The sequence below is a fragment of the Hypanus sabinus genome, chromosome 4 (assembly GCF_030144855.1).
Source record: "Hypanus sabinus isolate sHypSab1 chromosome 4, sHypSab1.hap1, whole genome shotgun sequence".
NCBI classification, from domain to species: Eukaryota; Metazoa; Chordata; class Chondrichthyes; order Myliobatiformes; family Dasyatidae; genus Hypanus; species Hypanus sabinus.
In genome coordinates, this window is record NC_082709.1 from 74,727,778 (window position 1) to 74,748,909 (window position 21,132).

General features: G+C 45.4%; 1 protein-coding gene and 1 long non-coding RNA gene across 2 annotated transcripts in view; one reads left to right on the forward strand and one right to left on the reverse strand.

Annotated features, from left to right (window-relative positions):
* The window catches only part of acadl (acyl-CoA dehydrogenase long chain), a 107,234-nt gene that overhangs the window by 13,771 nt on the left and 72,331 nt on the right, over positions 1 to 21,132 (reverse strand). Inside the window, exon 9 of the mRNA XM_059967432.1 lies at positions 16,705 to 16,832. Within this exon, the coding sequence (XP_059823415.1) occupies positions 16,705 to 16,832 (128 nt within the window). The remainder of the gene's footprint in view (positions 1 to 16,704; positions 16,833 to 21,132) is intronic.
* Positions 1 to 21,132, forward strand: part of LOC132392893 (uncharacterized) — a 29,392-nt gene that overhangs the window by 3,885 nt on the left and 4,375 nt on the right. Inside the window, exons 2-3 of the long non-coding RNA XR_009511687.1 lie at positions 9,845 to 10,064; positions 10,850 to 10,980. This is a non-coding gene — a long non-coding RNA (uncharacterized LOC132392893). The remainder of the gene's footprint in view (positions 1 to 9,844; positions 10,065 to 10,849; positions 10,981 to 21,132) is intronic.

The window sequence follows — 21,132 nt, forward strand, 5'->3', positions numbered from 1 at the left end:
TCAGCCATGAGAGAATGGTGGGGCTGGCATAATGGGTTGAATGGCCTAATTCTGTTCCTGTGTCTTATGGACACATCCACTAGTGATGGTGGGGGAACTTAACCTGAGTGCTAATCACAAGCCAGTTGGAGGTGTGAGGTGGTCCAAAAATGTTTCACAGGGCAAATATCTGGAGTGGGTGTTGTCTCATTGCAGTGGCTATAGAAATTAGGTTTATAGTCTTTCATGCTAAAGAAAGTAAGACATGACCTTACTGAAATATATTTGATCCTTAGAGGACAAGGACAGAGTAAATGTTTAGATATTTCTACCTCAATTGAGGGGACATAGCTAAAGAAAATAATTTAAAGGCAACTGAAATGGTGAGGAACAACAATTTTCCACAGAGGGTGTTGATCAATGGAATGCTCTACACCAGGGGATGGTAGCGGTTAGTTCATTGGGGGCACTTAGGAGAAGCAGAATTCTCTTTGAAAGAACAGAGAATTAAGGGCAATGAGAACTGGATCTGGCTGTGAGATGAGGTCAGATCAGCCATGATCATACTGAATCCTGTGGCAGGCTTGAGAAGTGAAGTGGCCTACTCTTGTTCCTTTTTTTTAAACTGAAGTTCTTTAAGGGCTGAAGAAAATTCTTCAACTTCGTTAGTCCCTTGGGATTGCGAATGACTCGCTTTTTTTTAAAAAGTGCTTTCTAAGGTGACAAACAAAACCAAACTGGGAACTGGGACTTTTCCATAAATGGAACAACATGCTAAATCTCCATCATTAGCCCTGCTAGTCACTGGTAGCAGATGCATCTGTCTGTGCTACCAGAGGTAGAAGTGACAATTGGAGACCTTGTGCAGAAAACTATCCTTACACCATCCATTGTGACATTGCAATTGCTATAAGTAGGGTTAGACAAAGAATATACCCAACAGCTCAAAACTGTGCATGCACTGTGGGCTACCATTTGGAGAAGGAAGTCAGAGAATCAAAATGGAAGTGCAACGGGAGCCATTTTGATTTTTTTTTTCTTCTCATCAGAGTTAAGAGAGGTGGGACTGCGCAGGCGTGTGACGTCGGGCAGTGAAGTGGGGAAGATTTAAAAGGAACACAGGCTTATACAACGGGCAGTGGAGTGAGCCGGGAGCAGAGTGAACGCTTAAGGGCTTTGTCTCAACGAGCTTAGGTGGAAACGGGCGAGGCAAGACAGGTTTAGGTTTCAGTTTTTCCTGTATGTGAGGAAAGGGGGAATTATGAGTGTGAGGGCAGCTTGTTGTTCTGGGTGTCGGATGTGGGAGGTCCTGGAGTTTCCTAGCCTCCCGGATGTCCATTATCTGCGCCAGGTACACTGAGCTGCAGCTCCAAAGGGACCTTGTTAGGGAACTGGAGCTGCAGCTCGATGACCTTTGTCTGGTCAGGGACAGTGAGGAGTTGATAGAGAGGAGTTACAGGCAGATGGTCACACCAGGGCCACGGGAGGCAGACAGGTGGGTCATGGTTAGGAGGGGGAAGGGGAAGAGTCAGGTACTAGAGAGTACCCCAGTGGCTGTACCTCTTGACAATAAGTACTCCAGTTTGAGTACTGTTTGGGGGGGGGGGGCAGCCTACCTGGGGGAAGCAATAGTGGCTGTGCCTCTGGCACAGAGTCCCCAAAGGGTAGGAAAAGAAAGAGGAAGGCAGTATTAATAGGGAACTCGATACGTAGGGAGTCAGATAGGCGATTCTGTGGACGCAGTCAGGTGACCCGGATGGTAGTTTGCCTCCCTGGTGCCAGGGTCCATGATGTTTCTGATCGTGTCCAAGATATTTTGAAGTGGGAGGGTGAAGAGCCAGAGGTCGTGGTACATATAGGTACCAATGACGTAGGTAGGAAAAGGGAAGAGGTCCCGAAAGGAGAATATAGGAAGTTAGGAAGGGAGTTGAGAAGAAGGACTGCAAAGGTACTAATCTCAGGATTACTGCCTGTGCCACGCGACAGTGAGAGTAGGAATGGAATGAGGTGGAGGATAAATGCGTGGCTGAGGGATTGGAGTAGGGGGCAGGGATTCAAGTTTCTGGATCACTGGGACCTCTTTTGGGGCAGGTGTGACCTGTACAAAAAGGACAGGTTGCACTTGAATCCCGGGGGACCAATATCCTGGCAGGGGGGATTTGTTAAGGCTACTGGGGAGACTTTAAACTAGAATGGTTGGGGGTAGGAATCAAATTGAAGAGACTAGGAGAGAGGAGGTTAGTTCACAAATAGAGAAAGCTAGTACACTGTGTGGGGGAGGATAGGCAGGTGACAGAGAAGGGGAGCACTCAGACTGAAGATGTAGGGGAGAAGGAAGAAAAAGATAATAAAGTTGTTTGCACCGTTAGGGATAAACAGAGAGTAAGAGGTGGAGAATTTCTTAAATGCATCAACTTTTATGCTAGGAGCATTGTAAGAAAAGTGGATGAGCTTAGGGCATGGATTGATACCTGGATATATGATGTTGTAGCTATTAGTGAAACATGGTTGCAGGAGGGGTGTGATTGGCAACTAATTATTCCTGGATTTTGTTGCTTCAGGTGTATTAGAATCAGAGGGGCAAGAGGAGGAGGTGTTGCATTGCTTGTCAGAGAAAATATTACAGCGGTGCTTTGGCAGGATAGATTAGAGGGCACGTTTAGGGAGACTATTTGGGTGGAATTGAGGAATGGGAAAGGTGTAGTAACACTTATAGGGGTGTATTATAGACCACCTAATGGGGAGCGTGAATTGGAGGAGCAAATTTGTAAGGAGATAGCAGATACTTGTAGTAAGCACAAGGTTGTGATTGTGGGAGATCTTAATTTTCCACATAGACTGGGAAGCCCATTCTGTAAAAGCGTTGGATGGTTTGGAGTTTGTAAAATGTGTGCAGGGTAGTTTTTTGCAAAAATACATAGAACTACAGAAGGGACAGTGTTGGATCTCCTGTTAGGGAATGAGATAGGTCAGGTGACGGAGGTATGTGTTGGGGAGCACTTCGGGTCCAGTGATCACAAGGCCTTTAGTTTCAATAGAATTATGGAGAAGGATAGGACTGGACCCCGGGGTTGAGATTTTTGATTGGAGAAAGGCTAACTTTGAGGAGATGCGAAAGGATTTAGAAGGAGCGGATTGGGACAATTTATTTTATGGGAAGGATTTAATAGAGAAATGGAGGTCAATTAAAGGTGAAATTTTGAGGGTACAGAATCTTTATGTTCCTGTTAGGTTCAAAGAAAAGGTTAAAAGTTTGAGAGAGCCATGGTTTTCAAGGGATATTGGAAACTTGGTTCAGAAAAAGAGAGAGATCTACAATAAATATAGGTAACATGGAGTAAATGAGGTGATCGAGGAATATAAAGAATCTTAAGAAAGAAATTAGAAAAGCTAAAAGAAGATACGAGGTTGCTTAGGCAAGTAAGGTGAAAATAAATCCAAAGGGTTTCTACAGTTATATTAATAGCAAAAGGATAGTGAGGGATAAAATTGGTCCATTAGAGAATCAGAGTGGACAGCTATGTGTGGAACCAAAAGAGATGGGGGAGATTTTGAACTATTTCTTTTCTTTGGTATTCACTAAGGAGAAGGATATTGAATTGTGTAAGGTAAGTGAAACAAGTAGGGTAATTATGGAAACTATTGTGGCGACCCACTTCCTAGCGCACTCGAACCAGCTCACAAATAGCCAGCACACCAGCATAAAGGCCAGTCCCAAAAGGGTGCCAGGTCTGTTTCACCAACAAAGGGAAAAGCTCGCGCAGGACTGTGAGTACGTGCCCCCTACAGCATCCGCGCGCGGGACAGGACTGTAAATACGTGCCTTCTACAGCATCCGTGCCCGGGGAGGGCAGGATCAGGGAGGCTTTAAAGCAAAGCCACGAAGTTCGAATAAAATCTTCTTTAACTGCAGTTTACCAACTCTGTGTCGTTATTTTAGCACTGCGTGTAGCACACCGCTACAATCGGTGACCCCGACGGTCCAAACGATCTTTGGACCGGAGATGAACGACGCCGCATCTGTTCATGCAGTTTCGTTGAAACTGCCAAGCTTCTGGACGCTGCAACCTCACCTGTGGTTCCAGCAAGCAGAAGCCCAATTCCATGTTCGGCGGATAACCTCAGAGGACACACGTTACTACTACGTGGTGAGCTCCCTCGACCAGGACACAGCGGCCCAGGTTGAGGAGTTCATACAGTCTCCCCCAGCGGACGGCAGGTACACGGAATTCAAAGCCCTGCTCATAAGGACTTTCGGACTCTCACGGCGCGAGCAGGCTGCCCGTTTACTGCACCTGGATGGTTTGGGGGACAGACCTCCATCGGCTTTAATGAATGAGATGTTGTCTCTGGCCGGAGGACACAAGCTCTCCCTCATGTTTGAGCAGGCATTCCTGCAGCAGATGTCCGAGGACATACGCCTGCTGCTGTCCGACATGGATTTCAGCGACCCCCGGAAGGTGGCAGCCCGGGCGGACTTGTTGTGTAACACCAAGAAGGTGAGTGGGGCGTCCGTCGCACAGATCACCAGGCCACACTCCCAGCAGCAAACCAGACCAGGCCCGGCCACAGAGCCCGCTAACCCCAGAGGCAGGGGTGGGGAGCCCAACGAACAATGAAGCCCACCGTTGTCACCTGCCCTGCAAGTTCCCGGGAAACACCAGGGCCAGCCGTCGCTGATGGCTACGGCGGCTGGCCATCGGGATAGCCTCCTGTATGTGTGGGACAAGCGGTCGGGACGCCACTTTTTGCTCGACACTGGTGCTGAGATCAGCGTCTTACCTCCGACGAGTTACGACACCCGCAACAGGGCACTGGGTCCCCCCCTGAGGACCGTGAACGGCAGCACAGTAAGGACCTATGGCACCCGTATGGTGCAGCTACAGTTCGGCTCCAGCCGGTTCATGTGGGACTTCACACTCGCCGCGGTAGCCCAGCCGCTTCTGGGGGCGGATTTTTTTGCGGGCTCAGAGCCTACTGGTCGACCTGCCGAGGCAGAGACTGGTCCACGCCGAGACCTTTCAGACATTCTCCCTGGGTGCAGCCCAGTTGCCAGCCCCTCACCTCGACTCCATCACGCTGTCCGACAACGACTTCACCAGGGTCCTGGCGGATTTCCCATCGGTTCTGGCACTGCAGTTCACGGCAGCCATGCCCCAACACGGCGTACAGCACCACATCCCAACCCAGGGACCACCCCTCCACTCCCGTGTTCGAAGGCTTCCCCCGGACAAGTTCCGACTGGCGAAGGAGGAGTTCAAGAGGATGGAGGAATTGGGGATCATACGGAGGTCTGACAGCCCATGGGCCTCCCCCCTGCACATGGTGCCCAAAGCAACAGGGGGCTGGAGACCATGCGGCGACTACCGCAGGCTGAACGAGGCTACAACACCGGACCGCTACCCTGTGCTGCACATTCAGGATTTTGCAGCAAACCTGCACGGCGCACGGATCTTCTCCGAGGTAGACCTCGTCTAGGGATACATTCTAATTCCGATGCATCCGGACGACATCTCCAAAACGGCACTCATCACCCCGTTCGGCCTTTTCGAGTTCCTCTGCATGCTGTTCGGCCTGAAAAATGCCGCACAGACGTTCCAGCAGTTAATGGACGTGACCTGGACTTCGCTTTCATCTATTTGGACGACATCCTCATAGCGAGCAGCAGTCGTCAGGAGCATCTGTCCCACCTCCGTCAACTCTACGCCCAACTGAGTGAATACGGTCTAACAATCAACCCGGCCAAATGTCAGTTCGGGCTCGACACCATCGACTTCCTGGGCCACAGGATTACTAAAGACAGGGCAACCCCTCTGCCCGCTAAGGTAGACGCAGTCCGCCATTTTCCCCGACCCACTACAATCAAAGGCCTTCAGGAATTCGTGGGTATGGTAAATTTCTACCACTTCCTCCCTTCAGCTGACCGAATCACGCCCTGATGTCGGGTTCGGGCAAGGACGTTACCTGGGATGAGGAGTCCGCCGCCGCTTTCATTAAAACGAAAGAAGCCTTGGCAAACGCCGCGATGCTAGTGCACCCCAGAATGGACGTCCCTACCGCCCTCACGGTGGACGCATCTAACACAGCAGTCGGTGGGGTACTGGAGCAACTCATTGCGGGTCGCTGGCAACCCCTGGCGTTTTTCAGCAAACACCTGCGACCGCCCAAGCTCAAATACAGTGCTTTCGACCGGGAACCGTTGGTGCTATACCTGGCAATCCGGCATTTCAATTACTTCTTGGAAGGTAGGCCCTTCACCTCGTTCACGGATCACAAGCCCCTTACCTTTACATTCACGAAGGTGTCTGACCCCTGGTCATCCCGCCAGCAGCGCCATCTGTCCTACATCTCTGAATACACGACGGATATCCGGCACGTCTCGGGTAAGGACAATGTCGTGGTTGACGCGCTCTCTCACCCTAACATTCATGCCCTTTCCCAAGGGGTAGACTTTGAGGCGCTGGCAGAGGCGCAGCAGGCAGACGAGGAGATCCCTAGTTACAGAACCACAGTCTCCGGTTTGCAGCTCCAGGACCTCCCCGTAGGCCCAGGTGAGAGGACCCTACTCTGTGACGTCACCACCGGCCAACCCTGTCCCGTTGTCCCGGCAAACTAGCGGCGCCGTGTTTTCGACTCCATTCATAACTTAGCGCACCCCTCCATCAGGACAACCGTCTGGATGGTCTCCAGCAGGTTCGTTTGGCACGGTCTCTGCAAGCAGGTCAGTGAATGGGCCAAAACGTGCATGCACTGCCAGATGGCCAAGGTGCAGCGGCACACCAAAGCTCTGCCGCAGCAGTTCCACCCCACCCACCGGCGTTTCGACCACATTCATGTGGATATTGTGGGCCCCCTGTCAATGTCGCACAGAGCGCGACACCTCCTCACTATCGTGGACCGGTTCACCAGATGGCCAGAGGCGATCCCGCTCACCGACTCCACCTCCAAATCTTGCGCCCTGGCACTGATTGCCACCTGGGTATCTCGCTTTGCTGTACCGGCCCATCTTTCCTCTGACAGAGGCGCCCAGTTCACCTCCAGCCTGTGGTCAGCTATGGCCAGCCTTTTGGGGACACAGCTACATCACACAACTGCCTACCACCCACAGTCGAACACTAGTTTCCACCGTCACCTAAAGTCGGCTCTCATGGCCCGCCTGCGAGGAGCTAACTGGGTGGACGAGCTTCCCTGGGTCCTACTCGGCATCCGCACAGCGCCCAAAGCTGATCTGCATACCTCGTTGGCCGAGTTGGTGTACAGCACACCCCTGGTCGTCCCAGGGGAGTTCATACCAGCCCTGAGGGGGCATGAAGAAGAACCCGCAGCAGTCCTGGGCAGACTACGCGAGAGGCTCGGCAACCTGGCCCCCATTCCCACTTCACAGCATGGGCAGAACTTGACCTGCGTACCCAAAGACCTGCAGAACTGTAAGTTTGTGTTTGTACAAAGGGGCGGGCATCAGCCACCGCTGCAACGGCCCTACGAGGGGCCGTTTACGGTGCCCAGGAACAAAGGGTCCACGTTCGTGCTGGACATTGGGGGGAGAGAGGAGATTTTCACGGTGGACCGACTCAAACCGGCTCATGTGGTCGTGGCGCAACCGGTCGATTTCCTGGCACCGCGGCACAGGGGCCAACCTCCCAAACAGGGTCCAACCCACACTGTGGACAATGGGGGGGGGGGGGTGTATTGCCAGTTCTGGGGGGGTTATGTGGCAACCCACTTCCTAGCGCACTCGAACCGGCTCACAAACAGCCAGCGCGTCGGCATAAAGGCCAGTCCCAAAAGGGCGCCAGGTCTGCTTCACCAACAAGGGGAAAAGCTCGCGTGTGACTGTGAGTACGTGCCCCCTACAGCATCTGTGCGCGGGACAGGACTGTGAATACGTGCCTCCTACAGCATCTGCGCCCGGGGAGGGCGGGATCAGGGAGGCTTTAAAGCGAAGCCACGAAGTTCAAATAAAATCTTCTTTAACTGCAGTTTACCGACTCCATGTCGTTATTTCAGCGCTGCGTGTAGCACACCACTACACTATGATGATTAAAGAAGAGGAAGTACTGGCGCTTTTAAAGAATATAAAAGTGGATAAGTCTCCAGGTCCTGACAGGATTTTCCCTAGGACCTTGAGGGAAGTTAGTGTAGAAATAGCAGGGGCTCTGACAGAAATATTTCAAATGACATTAGACACGGGGATGGTGCCTGAGGATTGGTGTATTGCTCATGTGGTTCCATTGTTTAAAAAGGGTTCTAAATACACCTAGGAATTATCGGCCTGTAAATTTGACATCTTTGGTGGGTAAATTAATGGAAAGTATTCTTAGAGATGGTATATATAATTATCTGGATAGACAGGGTCTGATTAGGAACAGTCAACATGGATTTGTGCGTGAAAGGTCATGTTTGACAAATCTTATTGAATTTTTTTTAAGAGGTTATGAGGAAAGTTGACAAGGGTAAAGCAGTGGATGTTGTCTAGATGGACTTCAGTAAGGTCTTTGATGAGGTTCTGCACAGAAGGTTAGTTAGGAAGGTTCAATCGTTAGGTATTAATATTGAAGTAGTAAAATGGATTCAACAGTGGCTGGATGGGAGATGCCAGAAAGTAGTGGCGGATAACTGTTTGTCAGGTTGGAGGCCGGTGACTAGTGGTGTGCCTCAGGGATCTGTACTGGGTCCATTGTTGTTTGTCATATACATTAATGATCTGGATGATGGGGTGGTAAATTGGATTAGTAAGTATGCAGATGATACTAAGATATGTGGCATTGTGGATAATGAAGTAGGTTTTCAAAGCTTGCAGAGAAATTTAGGCCAGTTAGAAGAGTGGGCTGAAAGATGGAGTTTAATGCTGATAAGTGTGAGGTGCTACATTTTGGTAGGAATAATCCAAATAGGACATACATGGTAAATGGTAGGGCATTGAAGAATGCAGTAGAACGGAGAGATCTCGAAATAATGGTGCATAGTTCCCTGAAGGTGGGATCTCATGTGGATAGGGTGGTGAAGAAAGCTGAGTATAGAAGTTGGGATGTAATGTTAAAACTGTACAAGGTATTGGTAAGGCCGAGTTTGGAGTATTGTGTCCAGTTCTGGTCACAGAATTACAGGAAAGATGTCAACAAAATAGAGAGAGTACAGAGAAGATTACTAGAATGTTAACTGGGTTTCAGCATATAAGTTACAGAGAAAGGTTGAACAAGTTAAGTCTTTATTCTTTGGAGCATAGAAGGTTGAGGGGGGAACTTAATAGAGGTATTTAAAATTTGAGGGGGATAGAGTTGATGTGAATAGGCTTTTTCCATTGAGAGAAGGGGAGATTCAAACAAGAGGACATGAGTTGAGAGTTATGGGGCAAAAGTTTAGGGGTAACACGAGGGGGAATTTCTTTACTCAGAGAGTGGTAGCTGTGTGGAACGAGCTTCCAGTAAAAGTGGTAGAGGCAGGTTTGATACTGTCATTTAAAAGAAAAATTGGATAGGTATATGGACAGGAAAGGAATGGAGGGTTATGGGCTGAGTGCAGGTCGATGGGACTAGGTGAGAGTAAGCGTTCGGCATGGACTAGAAGGGCCGAGATGGCCTGTTTCTGTGCTGTAATTGTTCTATGGTTATACAGTTTAAAGCGCTTAGAAGAAGGTACAGAAGGTATGTCAGGGGTAAGTTTTTCACACAGAGAGTGCTGGGTGTATGGACTGCACTGCCAGTAGTGGTGGAGGCAGATACAGTAGAGGCTTTTAATACTCTCAGTTAGGTACGTGGAGCTTAGAGGAATAGAGGGCTATGTGGTAGGGTAATTCTAGGCAGTTTCTGGAGGGCCAAAGGGCCTGTAATATGCTGTATATTTCTATGTTCTATAATTCCCGCAGTTCAAAACAATTGATATTAGTTATACACTCCGAACGCCAGGAAAAGCATGATCTTCCGGTGGCCACCCATTTCAATTCTACTTCCCAGTCTGATTCGCCTATGCATGGCCTCCTCTACTGCTGCAATGAGGCCCACTCAAGCTGGAGGAGCAACAAATCTTATATGCCGTCTGGGTAGTCTCCAACCTGATGGGATGAACATCGATCTCTCGAACTTCCGGTAAGTTCTCCCCTCCTTCACCATTCCCGCTTCCTTCGCTCACCTCATCTCCTTCCCTGCCCCCCGACCCTTTCCTTTCATGGTCTTCTACCCTCTATCAGATTCCCTCTTCTCCAGTCCTTTAGCTCTTTCACCTATCAGATTCCCAGATCTTTACATCACCCCTCCCACTCTCCCATTTTCACTTATCACCTGCCGCCTTGTACTTCTTCCTCTCCTCCCCCACCTTCTTGCTCTCCTTAAGAAACAGGAGCAGCAGTGGGCCATCTGACCTGGTGAGCCTGCTCTGCCATTCAGTAAGACCATGGCTGATATTGGCCATGGATTCATCTCCACCCAGCTACCTTTTCCCCATAACCTTTAATTCCCCTACTATGCAAAAATCTATCCAACCTTGTCTTAAATATATTTACTGAGGTAGCCTCCACTGCTTCAGTGGGCAGAATTCCACAGATTCACCACTCACTGGAAAAGCAGTTCCTCTTCAGCAACATCCTAAATCTACTCTCCAGGATCTTGAGGCCATGTCCCCTTGTTCTAATCTTATCTACCAGTGGAAACAACTTTCCTGCCTCTATCTTATCTATCCCTTTCATAATTTTTATATGTTTCTATAAGATCTCCTCTCATTCTTCTGAATTCCAGCAAGTACTGTCCCAGGCAACACAATCTCTCCTCATAGACTAACCCCCTCATCTCTGGTAACCCCCTCAACCTAGTGAACCTCCTCTGCGATGCCTACGAAGCCAGTATATCCTTCCTAACTTTTCGTCTTTTTTTTGCAGTCCTGATAAAAGGTCTTGGCCCAAAACGTCGACTATTTACTCTTTTCCATAGACACTGCCTGACTTGCTGAATTCCTCCAGCACTTTGTGTGTGTTACTGGCCCTTTCTGTATACCGGTCCTTGATAACAGGTAGGCTGGTGTCAGTGATGCAATGGGCAGCTTTGACTGCCCATTATAGAGCCTTCCTGCTTCTGTACCATGCAGTAATGCAGCATGCACCACATTTGTACAAGGATGTGAGTATAGATGTGCATAGTCTGGCCCACTTCAGCCTTTCAGAAAGTAGAGGCATTGGTGAGCTTTCTTATTGTGTAGGAAGTATTCTGTGGCCATGAGAGGTCAACATGAATACTCCCAGGAGTTTGAAACTGCTCGCAGTTTCCACTGTGGTTCCATCGATGTAAAGATGGATGGGAAGGAAATTCAGGATGAGTAATAAATTTTGGCCTTGCCAGCAATTCCGAGATCCCAAAATTGAATAAATAAAGGAAATTCAGAAGGAACTTGTTTGCAGAGCAGTGACAACATGGAACATATGAAACATAATGTAGATGAAACAAATAGTAGAGATCTGTTTATGAGGAAATTAGATCAGCAAATGAAGTTACGCTGATTGTTGGGGTGGATAGTACTATTTCCTGCCACCAAATGAGCAGATTCATCTGCTACATGTAGACTGAAGATGAGGTCAGCTGGGCGTCTCCTTCATACTGGTTCTCTCATCAACAGTCTTAGCTTCTTGTTGACAGATTTTTTTCAGGACACAGTCAGTGATGGTGGAATTAGGCTACAATTCATATATACTGCTACCAAGAATATGCTGTTAACATCATTGCTTCAACAAGGTCATTTTGGAGATGGAGCACTTTTCATCGACTGATAGAAAGCTGTAGTCCATAATTAGCTAAACATATCCTGTCTGTTTTAGAGCTGTTCTGAATCCAGTGATTCTATACTCTATGCTGAATCCATTGGTGCCGTACTGCAATCCTAAGAACATGACAGGTCTGAGAACTATGATGGAATACCTCAGTCCTGGGCCTCTGTACTTCCCTCTGCAACTGGATCGTCAACTTCGTCATTGGGAGACCAGTCAGTGTGGAACTGGAAATAATATCTTCTCACTGATAATCAAATGAGATGCACCTCAAGGATGTGTGCTTAACCCACTACTCTAACCTTTCTATACTCATGACCGTCGCACAGCTGAAATGTAATCTACAAAATTTGCTGATGGTCCAAGTAACTGTTGTTGGAAGAGTCTCAGATGGCAGCAAGGAGGTATACAGGTGTGAGACAGATCGGCTGGTTAAGTGCTGGTCACACAACAAACTTGCCCTTGATATCAGTAAGACCAAGCAACTGATTACAGTCTTCAGGAGGGGAAAGTCAGGAGAATACTCATTGAGGGGTCAGTGGGGGAAAAAGGTGGGCAGCTTGAAGTTCCTGGTCATCGACATCTCTGAGTATCTTTCCTTGGCCACACATTGATCCAATCATGAAGAAAGCACACCAGCAACTATACTTCATTATGGGTTTGAGGAGATTTGGAATGTCACTAAAGACTCTAGCAAATTCCTAGAGAACATTCTGACTGGTTGCCTCATAGCCTTGTACAGAGGTTCCAATGTGCAGGAATAAAAGAAACTGAAGAGGACTGCAGATGCAAGCTCCATCAAGGGAACAACTTACCCCGCATCAGTGCCTCAAGGAGGCAGCATCCATCATTAAGGATCCTCACTACCTAGGACATGCCCTCTTCTCATTACTACCACCACAACAGAGGATGGATATACGGCAGTAAACACAGATTTCTGAAAGGTCCACGAGTACTACTTCACCAGTCCTCTTTTGCACTATTTATTTATTTGGTAACTTAAGAGTAATTTTTATGTCACGCACTGCATTGCTGTCACAAAACAACAAATTTCATGACTTATGTCAGTGATAACAAATCTGACCCTCATACCATTACAGAAAGGTTGTTTCAACTTCTGCAGGACTGCTTGTCCAATTTTGACATATTCTCAGGTGTTAGCAAGGAACATTTTGTATGGTCCATTTGATTGAAGGTGTATGCTCCTTGTATAAATTCCATGCCAATGTAGGTAGTCCATACATTGCCTCTGGTTTAATTAAGTAGCTGTCTAAGTCATTTGAGAAGGAAGCTAAGTGCTTGTGTGTTGATGGGATACACTGATTTCCATGTGATGAGTTTCTGCGAAACCACGAAAAAATATACCATCCCCATTAGAGGTATGACCTTACTCTAAATTTTATCACAATTCTCCAATTGTGATGCTTGAAGGCCTTTTAGCTACTTGTCCAAACACATAACTTTTATGTTACAAGCTGTGAGCCAATTAGAAAGGGTTATGTTTTCATATACAGTGTATTCTGGTTAACTGGGACACACTGGGATCAGTACATTTTCGCCCAATTAAGCAGCTGCCCCAAATAGCCAAAGTTTCATGGAAAAGGCTAAAAAGGTATAAAGAGAAAAACTACCATGTAACTGAGTAACAAATTACTCATTTAAATGAAATACATAACAAATTAGAATACTATCAGTATTACTACATTATTATAAAACTATTTGTTCCTAATAGTTATCCACAGAGGATACATTCTTTTGATTGACTGGAAATGAACAAAATCAGTGCAAACACCTAATGCAGATAATGGACTGTCTTCACACAGTGGTATCAATGATTTGATCTTCCAGCTCTTCATCTTCATTGTAACATTCATCATGATTGTTGATATCTTCAAATTCAAAGTAAATTTATTATCGAAGTACATATGTCACAAGATACAACCCTTAGAGTCTTTTCTTGTGGGCATTCTCAATAAATACATACAATAATAATTATAAAGAATTAATTATGTGATCTTTCATGGATCTTGTTATAATTATTATTGTATGCTTTTGGTGAAGGACACATACTACACCCAGGTGTCCTTGCTGGGAACTTGTCTCTGATGCTATCTTATTCCATACACTTGTGTTGGTGAATCACTCTGCAGTGAAATGTTTCCTTACTGCTGTTGGTCAGGAGGTTCTAGTGCTGGAGCCATGGCTGTCTCTATCATTAGAAAACCTTCCTAGCTACTTACAACCACCACAATTTTGGTGCCAACAACACACTTACTAATTGTATCACCTAAATGGGTGAGAAGGGAGTAACAATGCAGAGAGCTGGAAATTTGGGCTGGGTGATGGCTGAAATAATTTAATCAAGGCAAGTGTGAGGTAGTGCAATTTGATAAGTGAAATTCTGATAGGATGCTCACAGTAAATGGCAGGGACCTTAGGGGTGTTAATACACAGACAGACTTTGATGTGAAAGTTCATATTTCCTTGAAAGTGGATGGTGAATAGGGTCGAAAAGGCAACATTTGGCTTCGTTGTCTTCACCAATTGATGCACTGAGTACAGGAGCAGCTTCGCCATTTCATTGTGGCTGATTTATTGTTCCTCTCAAACCCATTCTCCTGCCTTTACCCATAACCTTTGCTGCCTTTATTAATCAGGAACACATCAACCTCTACTTTAAATATTAACTATACCTAATGATTTGGCCTCCACAGCCATCTATAGCAATGAATTCCATTGATTCTTTAGCTCTGGCTAAAGAAATTCTTCATCTGTTCTAAATGGATGTCCTCTATTCTGAGGCTGTACACTCTGGTCTTAAACTCCCCCACTATAGGAAACATTCCTCCCCATATCCAATCAGTCAGGGCCTTTCAATATGTGATAGGTTTCAATGAGATCCCCCTCCCCTCATAATTCTAAACTCCATTGAATACATGACCAGAGCCATCAAATAATCCTCATACATTAATCCATTCATTCCAAGGATCATTCTCTTGAACATCTTCTGGGCCTTCCCAAATGCCAGCACATCTATTCTTACATGAAAAGCCCAAAACAGCTCACAATACTTCAAGTGTGATTTGATCAATGCCTGATAAAGCCTCGGCATTACACCCTTATGAGCTGCCAGCGGACTTGGCAGAAACAGAACAATTGCAACATTTAAAAGGCATTGGGACAGGTACAGGGAGAGGAAAGAGGTGGAAGAATATGGCCCTATTGCAAGCAAATGGGATTACCGTAGATAAGTGGTTGACAATGGATGGGCTGAGCCGAAGGGTCCGTTTCTGTACTTTGCAACTCTAAGACTTTGACTGAATTAAAACATGTGGTTGAGAAAGTGTACTATGATTCAAGTTAATGTGGAAAAGTAGAAAAGATTGTTTTAGAAGAAATAAATTTTGGGGTGACATGGTAGCCTAGTGGTTAGGACAATACTATTATAGCTTGAGGTGTTGGGAGTTCAGAGTTCAATTCCAGCACCCTCTGTAAGGAAGTTTGTACATTCTTTTTATAAGCATGTGGGTTTCCTCCGGTTGCTCCGGTTTCCTCTCACAGTCCAAGGCAAGGGTTAAATAGGTGGGTTGCTGGGCAGTGCGACTTGTTGGGCCAAAAGGGCCTACTCACGCTGTATGTTTAAATAATAAGAAAAATAATGAAGATGTAGTGACAAGAGAAACGTACTTAATGTGGGCGACCTAACTTTTTCTTCCTGAGCTAAAAGTATTCAAGTACAAGTAATGAGAAAGTCAGACAAAACAGGATTTGATCACTTTCAGATAGGCCATTAAAGCCATTAAGAATAAACACTGCAGACTCAATAGATGGAAATTATGCAGGATCTGAGGTAGTAGGCTTATTTAGCAAAGTAAGTAGGAGAAAACAATATGAATTTTCAAAATCATCAATTTATACAGGAAGGAAAATCAATTTCCCCTATGGAAAATCAATAACATCAATTTAAAATTGTTACAAAGTGAGTAAAGAGTAAATCTCTTTACATCAAAAGTACTGAAAAATATTCCATTTATCTTTTCAGAGAAAGTAGGACAAATTTTGTAAACAAGGGGACTCAAAAGACTTTGAAGGTCAGTGGGTTTTGCTTTCAAATGTTCTAGCAAAGAGCCAGTAGATACAAACTGAATAGCTTCCACATGTTCTAAGCCTAGTCAACAGTATTTTCGTGTCAAGTACCCCCTCATGTGGCCTGTGAAATGCAATGAGCCATTTTAATGGGTCTCAGTGAATGAATAATAACACCACAAGAGCACAGTGACACCTAGGCTCAATTTAACTGCAGCTCTCAATCCTACATCTATTAATTCAAAGATCATATTTCACAATCCATTCTCAAATAGATATGAGGTACAATTCCAACAGAGCATAACCAGCCTTTTACAAGCAGAATAAAGAGCAGTTAATGTATTTCAAAAACCAAGTAAAGTGGAGTTTTGACACATTAATGAAGGTAAAATACTCTTATTTTATTAGGTAGTGGGGTGTGGGTGTGCGCATGCACGCACACGCTGGGGGTGGGAGGGATGCAAGGCAGTTAAGGGAAAAAAAACTAATTTTTAAATAGTTTAACTTAATTGCTCCAACCAATATTTTTAAATATCTAGTGCAAAATTTTTGTAATTATATTTTAGAATTTATTTTATAATGTCTTATTTTAATTAGTTCATTTTAAACTATTTTTAAAAAATTAAACTTCAATAAAACTTAACAGCTTTGTGGCCTTACTTTTTCAATTATTTCCATGAAACTTTGGCTAATTGGACCAAAATATACTGGTCCTGATGTGTTCCAATTAACCAGAATCCACGGTATATTTCTTATTGAAATTTGTAGTTTTTTAAAAATGTATTTCACAACACCTGTCGGTGATATTAAACCTGAATCGGATTCAATATTATTTCTAATACAAAGGAAGATAATTGAAGCACGCACATAAATGAATGGAGCATACATACCAGTATTTGGCCATGGAAGCAGAAGCAGAATCCAGTTGCTTCTTCATGTGCAGCTGTAGGCAGCTGTCAACAAATGCTCGGCCCACACAAGACTGGGTCTTAATTTCTGCCAGTTTGTGCTGTACAGTCTGCAAAAGGAAAAGGAAGTTCTTGATCATGATAAGACAGCAAATATTGAATTTTCATGATACTGGATTTCTAATTGCTAATTAAATTTCTAATGGCAAAATATCACCAACTCCCCATCTAACCTTTCCAGTAAGATGGCTGCACGCTTGGTTGAAGTGGTCTCTGTGGGTCCAACCAATGGTGTAAATTGTTGATCCTTTACGTCTTTCTAATGATCACAAGACACTGATGGAGATTAAGAACATCAAGTATCCCAAGTCTACCTCACTAGCAAGTCGTTGGATGACAGAGGAGTTGCACAACACTGCCTTATTGCATAGCATGTCACCACCTGCCACAGTCATCCAGGGAAGGCATTGGAACCGGTGCACGGTCCAACAAATGGTGCAAATATTTGTCTTAAATGTTTTTCTTTTGATTGCAAGACCCTGTCATACATTGGTAATATAATAAAACACTGCAGTTCCGGTTCATTTGTTCATTCGCAAGACTGAAGGTGGGGAGGCTGCATAGCCTCAGTTGTTGCATCGACCACTGTCTGTTAGTCACCCAGGGGAGGTGGTTTTGGAGGTGGTGTGGGAAACAACAGAGCTGTAGTGGGCACACTGGGTTGGGGGGGGGGGGCTGAGAGGGCCCCTCCATCGGTGTTGCTCTCCAGTGTTTGCTCCAAAAAGACAAGCTGGATTGCCTTCATCTGTGGGAGATGAGGAACTGCTGCGTGCTTGTTCTTGCAGAAATGTGGCTCCAGGCACCATCAACCTTCAGGCCATGCCACTTTACAACTTGCGCTAGTATCATTTTTTGTGACAGGATGTGCTGTCATTAACTATATGTGCTGTGTGGTGTATGTTACTGTAAACACTGTGTTTGCATCTTGGCCCAGGAGGAACAATGTTTTTTAAAATTGTATACATGTGTTTGGTTGAATGACATATAAACTTGAAGTTGAATGTACAAATATGGAGTGCTTCACAACGTGAAATTCCTTATTGTAATACTGAGTGGTAAGTATCTGACGTTTTAGTGGCTTCAAGGATGAAGAGAATTTAAAAGCATAGGCAGATGTAAAGCAGCATTTTTGATTTTACTGTAATATGTTAGTAATATTGCATAAGTACTTTGTCATGCTTTATTGAATTGGCCTATTCCCTCCTAATTTCAATTGTTCTAAACAGCTGGAATTATAGAACATAGAAATATACAGCATATTATAGGCCCTTCAGCCCTCCAGAAACTGCCTAGAATTACCCTACCACATAGCCCTCTATTCCTCTAAGCTCCACGTACCTAACTGAGAGTATTAAAAGCCTCTACTGTATCTGCCTCCACCACTACTGGCAGTGCAGTCCATACACCCAGCACTCTCTGTGTGAAAAACTTACCCCTGACATACCTTCTGTACCTTCTTCTAATCACTTTAAACTATGCCCCCTCGTGTTAGCCATTTCAGCCTTGGGAAAAAAGCCTCTGGTTATCCACACAATCAATGCCTCTCAACATCTTATACACCTCTATCATGTCACCTCTCATCCTCTGTCACTCCGAGGAGAAAAGGCCAAGTTCATTCAGCCCATTCTCATAAGGCCAGCTCTCCAATCCAGGCAACATCCTTGTCAATCTCCTCTGCACTCTCCCTATAGTATCCACACCTTCCTGTAGTGAGGTGACCAAAACTGAACACAGTACTCCAAGTGGGGTCTAACTAAGGTCTTATATAGCTTTAACATTACCTCATGGCTCTTGAGCTCAATCCCATGGTTGATGAATGCCAACATATCATACGGCCTTTTAATGACATCAACCTGCACAGCAGCTTTGAGTGTCCTATGGACACGGATACCAAGATCTCTGTGACCCTCAACACTGCCAAGAATCTTACCATTAGCACTATATTCTGTATTCAAATTTGACCTACCAAAATGAACCATTTCACACTTATCTGGGTTGAACTCCATCTGCCACTTCACAGCCCAGTTCTGCATTCTATTGATGTCTCGCTGTAACCTCTGACAACTATCCAGACTATCCAAAACACTCCCAATTTTACTGCCATCAGCAAACTTACTAACCCACCCTTCTACTTCCTCATCCAGATCATTTATGAAAATCACAAAGTGGAGGGGTCCCAGAACAGATCCTTGCAGAACATTACCAACCTCCATGCAGAATACGAACCATCTACAACCACCCTTTGCCTTCTGTGGGCAAGCCAATTCTGGATCCACAAAGCAAGGTTTCCTTGGATGCCATGTCTCCTTACTTTCTGAATGAACCTTGCATGGGGAACTATATCAAATACCTTACCGAAATCCATACACACTACATCCACTGCTCTACCTTCATCAATGTGTTTTGTCACATTCTCAAAGAATTCAATCAGGCTCGTAAGGTATGACCTGCCCTTGACACAGACATGCTGACTATCCCTAATCAGATTATGTCTCTCCAAATGCTCATCAATTCTGCCTCTCAGGATCTTCTCCAATAACTTACCCACTACTGAAGTCAGACTCACTGGTCTATAATTTCCTGAGTTATCTCTACTCCCTTTCTAGAACAAGGGAACAATGTTTGCAACCTTCCAATCCTCTGGTACTTCTTCTGCCCCTATTGGTGATACAAAGATCATCACCAGAGACTCAGCAATCTCCTCCCTCGCTTCCCACAGTATCCTGGGGTATATCTCATCCAGTCCCAGCAACTCTAACTTAATACCTTTCAACAGCTACAGCACATCCTCTTTCTTAATGACTATATGCTCAAGCATTTCAGTCCACAATTTCCCTGGTGAAAACTGAAGCAAAGTATTCATTAAGCATGTCCTCTGACTCTATGCACATTTCCACTATTGCACCTGACTGGTCCTATTCTCACAAGGCTCATCCTCTTGCTCTTCACATACCTGTAGAATGCCTTGGGGTTTTCCTTAATCCTGCTCACCAAGGCCTTCTCATGGCCCCTTCTAGCTCTCCAAATTTCATTCTTTAGTTTCTTCCTTGCAACCTTGTAACTTTCTGGAACTCTATCAGTACCTAGTTTCTTAAGCCTTTCGTAATCTTTCCTTTTCTTAACTACAAGTTCCACATCCTTTGTACACCATGGTTCTTTTACCCTACCATCATTTCCCTGCCTCAATGGAACATACCTATGCAAATGTTCCCTGAACATTTGCCATGTTTCTGCCATGCATTTCCCTGAGAATATCTGCCCCCAAATTCCTGTCTGATAGCATCTTATTTTCCCCTACCCCAATTAAATGTTTTCCCAAATTGTCTGCTCCTATTCCTCTCCAGCACTATGGTAAAGAAGATAGAGTTGTGATCACTACCTCCAAAATGCTCTCCAACCAAGAGATCTGACACATAACCAGGTTTCTTTCTCAATACCAGATCAAATACAGCCTCTCCTCTAGTTGGCTTACGTACTGATAATAATCATCATATTTTCAAGTTCTTCTTGAAAGCTCAAACTGGTACTGGAGGAACTAATCACCTAATCAAGTCACGGGGCAGCAAGGATCATTGTGAAGGACTTCAACTTGGCCAGCCTGAGAAAGTCTTTTAAAAGATTAGCTCCATACTTCCTCTGGTGGAACCAGAGGAGCCAACACACTTGATACTGTTACACCACCATCAACAATGCTTACCATGCCATCCCATTTGACAAGTCTGATCATCTGGCTGTGCTTCTAAGGCAGAGTTGATATGGAGCTCCGTCTGTTGCCCAAGTAGTGGGACCCCCCCCCCCTCTCCAAGTTGATGATAGGTCCAAAGGAACGATGAAAACTAATACAGTTTGGTGCCAGCAGCATCACAGGAGTTGCCGTGCCGGTGCTGGGTACAGCAGTCAGCCGCCTTCGGGACTACGACTCCGGATTTTTCCTCGGGGTTTAACTCCTGGAATAACAACCTTCTGGGCTCACTGCAATTTGCCTACTACCTCAATAGGTTTACAACAGATGCAATCGCACTGGCTTACCACTCAGCCTTGGGACAGCAATACCTACATCAGATTACTATTTATTGATTACAGAGCGTTCGACACCATCATCTTCCCAGTACTAATCAACAAATTTTAAAACCTGGATCTCTGTACCTGCCTGTGCAAATGGATCTGTGACTTCCTCATCAGAAGGACAGTCAGTGTGGATCGGAAGTAATATTTGCTCCTCACAATCAACACAGAAGCACCTCAAGAATACGTACTTCGCCCACTGTTCTATTCTCTCTATACTCATGACTGTCTGGCTAGGCACAGCTCAAATGCCATCTACAATTCAGCAATGATACAACTTCTGTT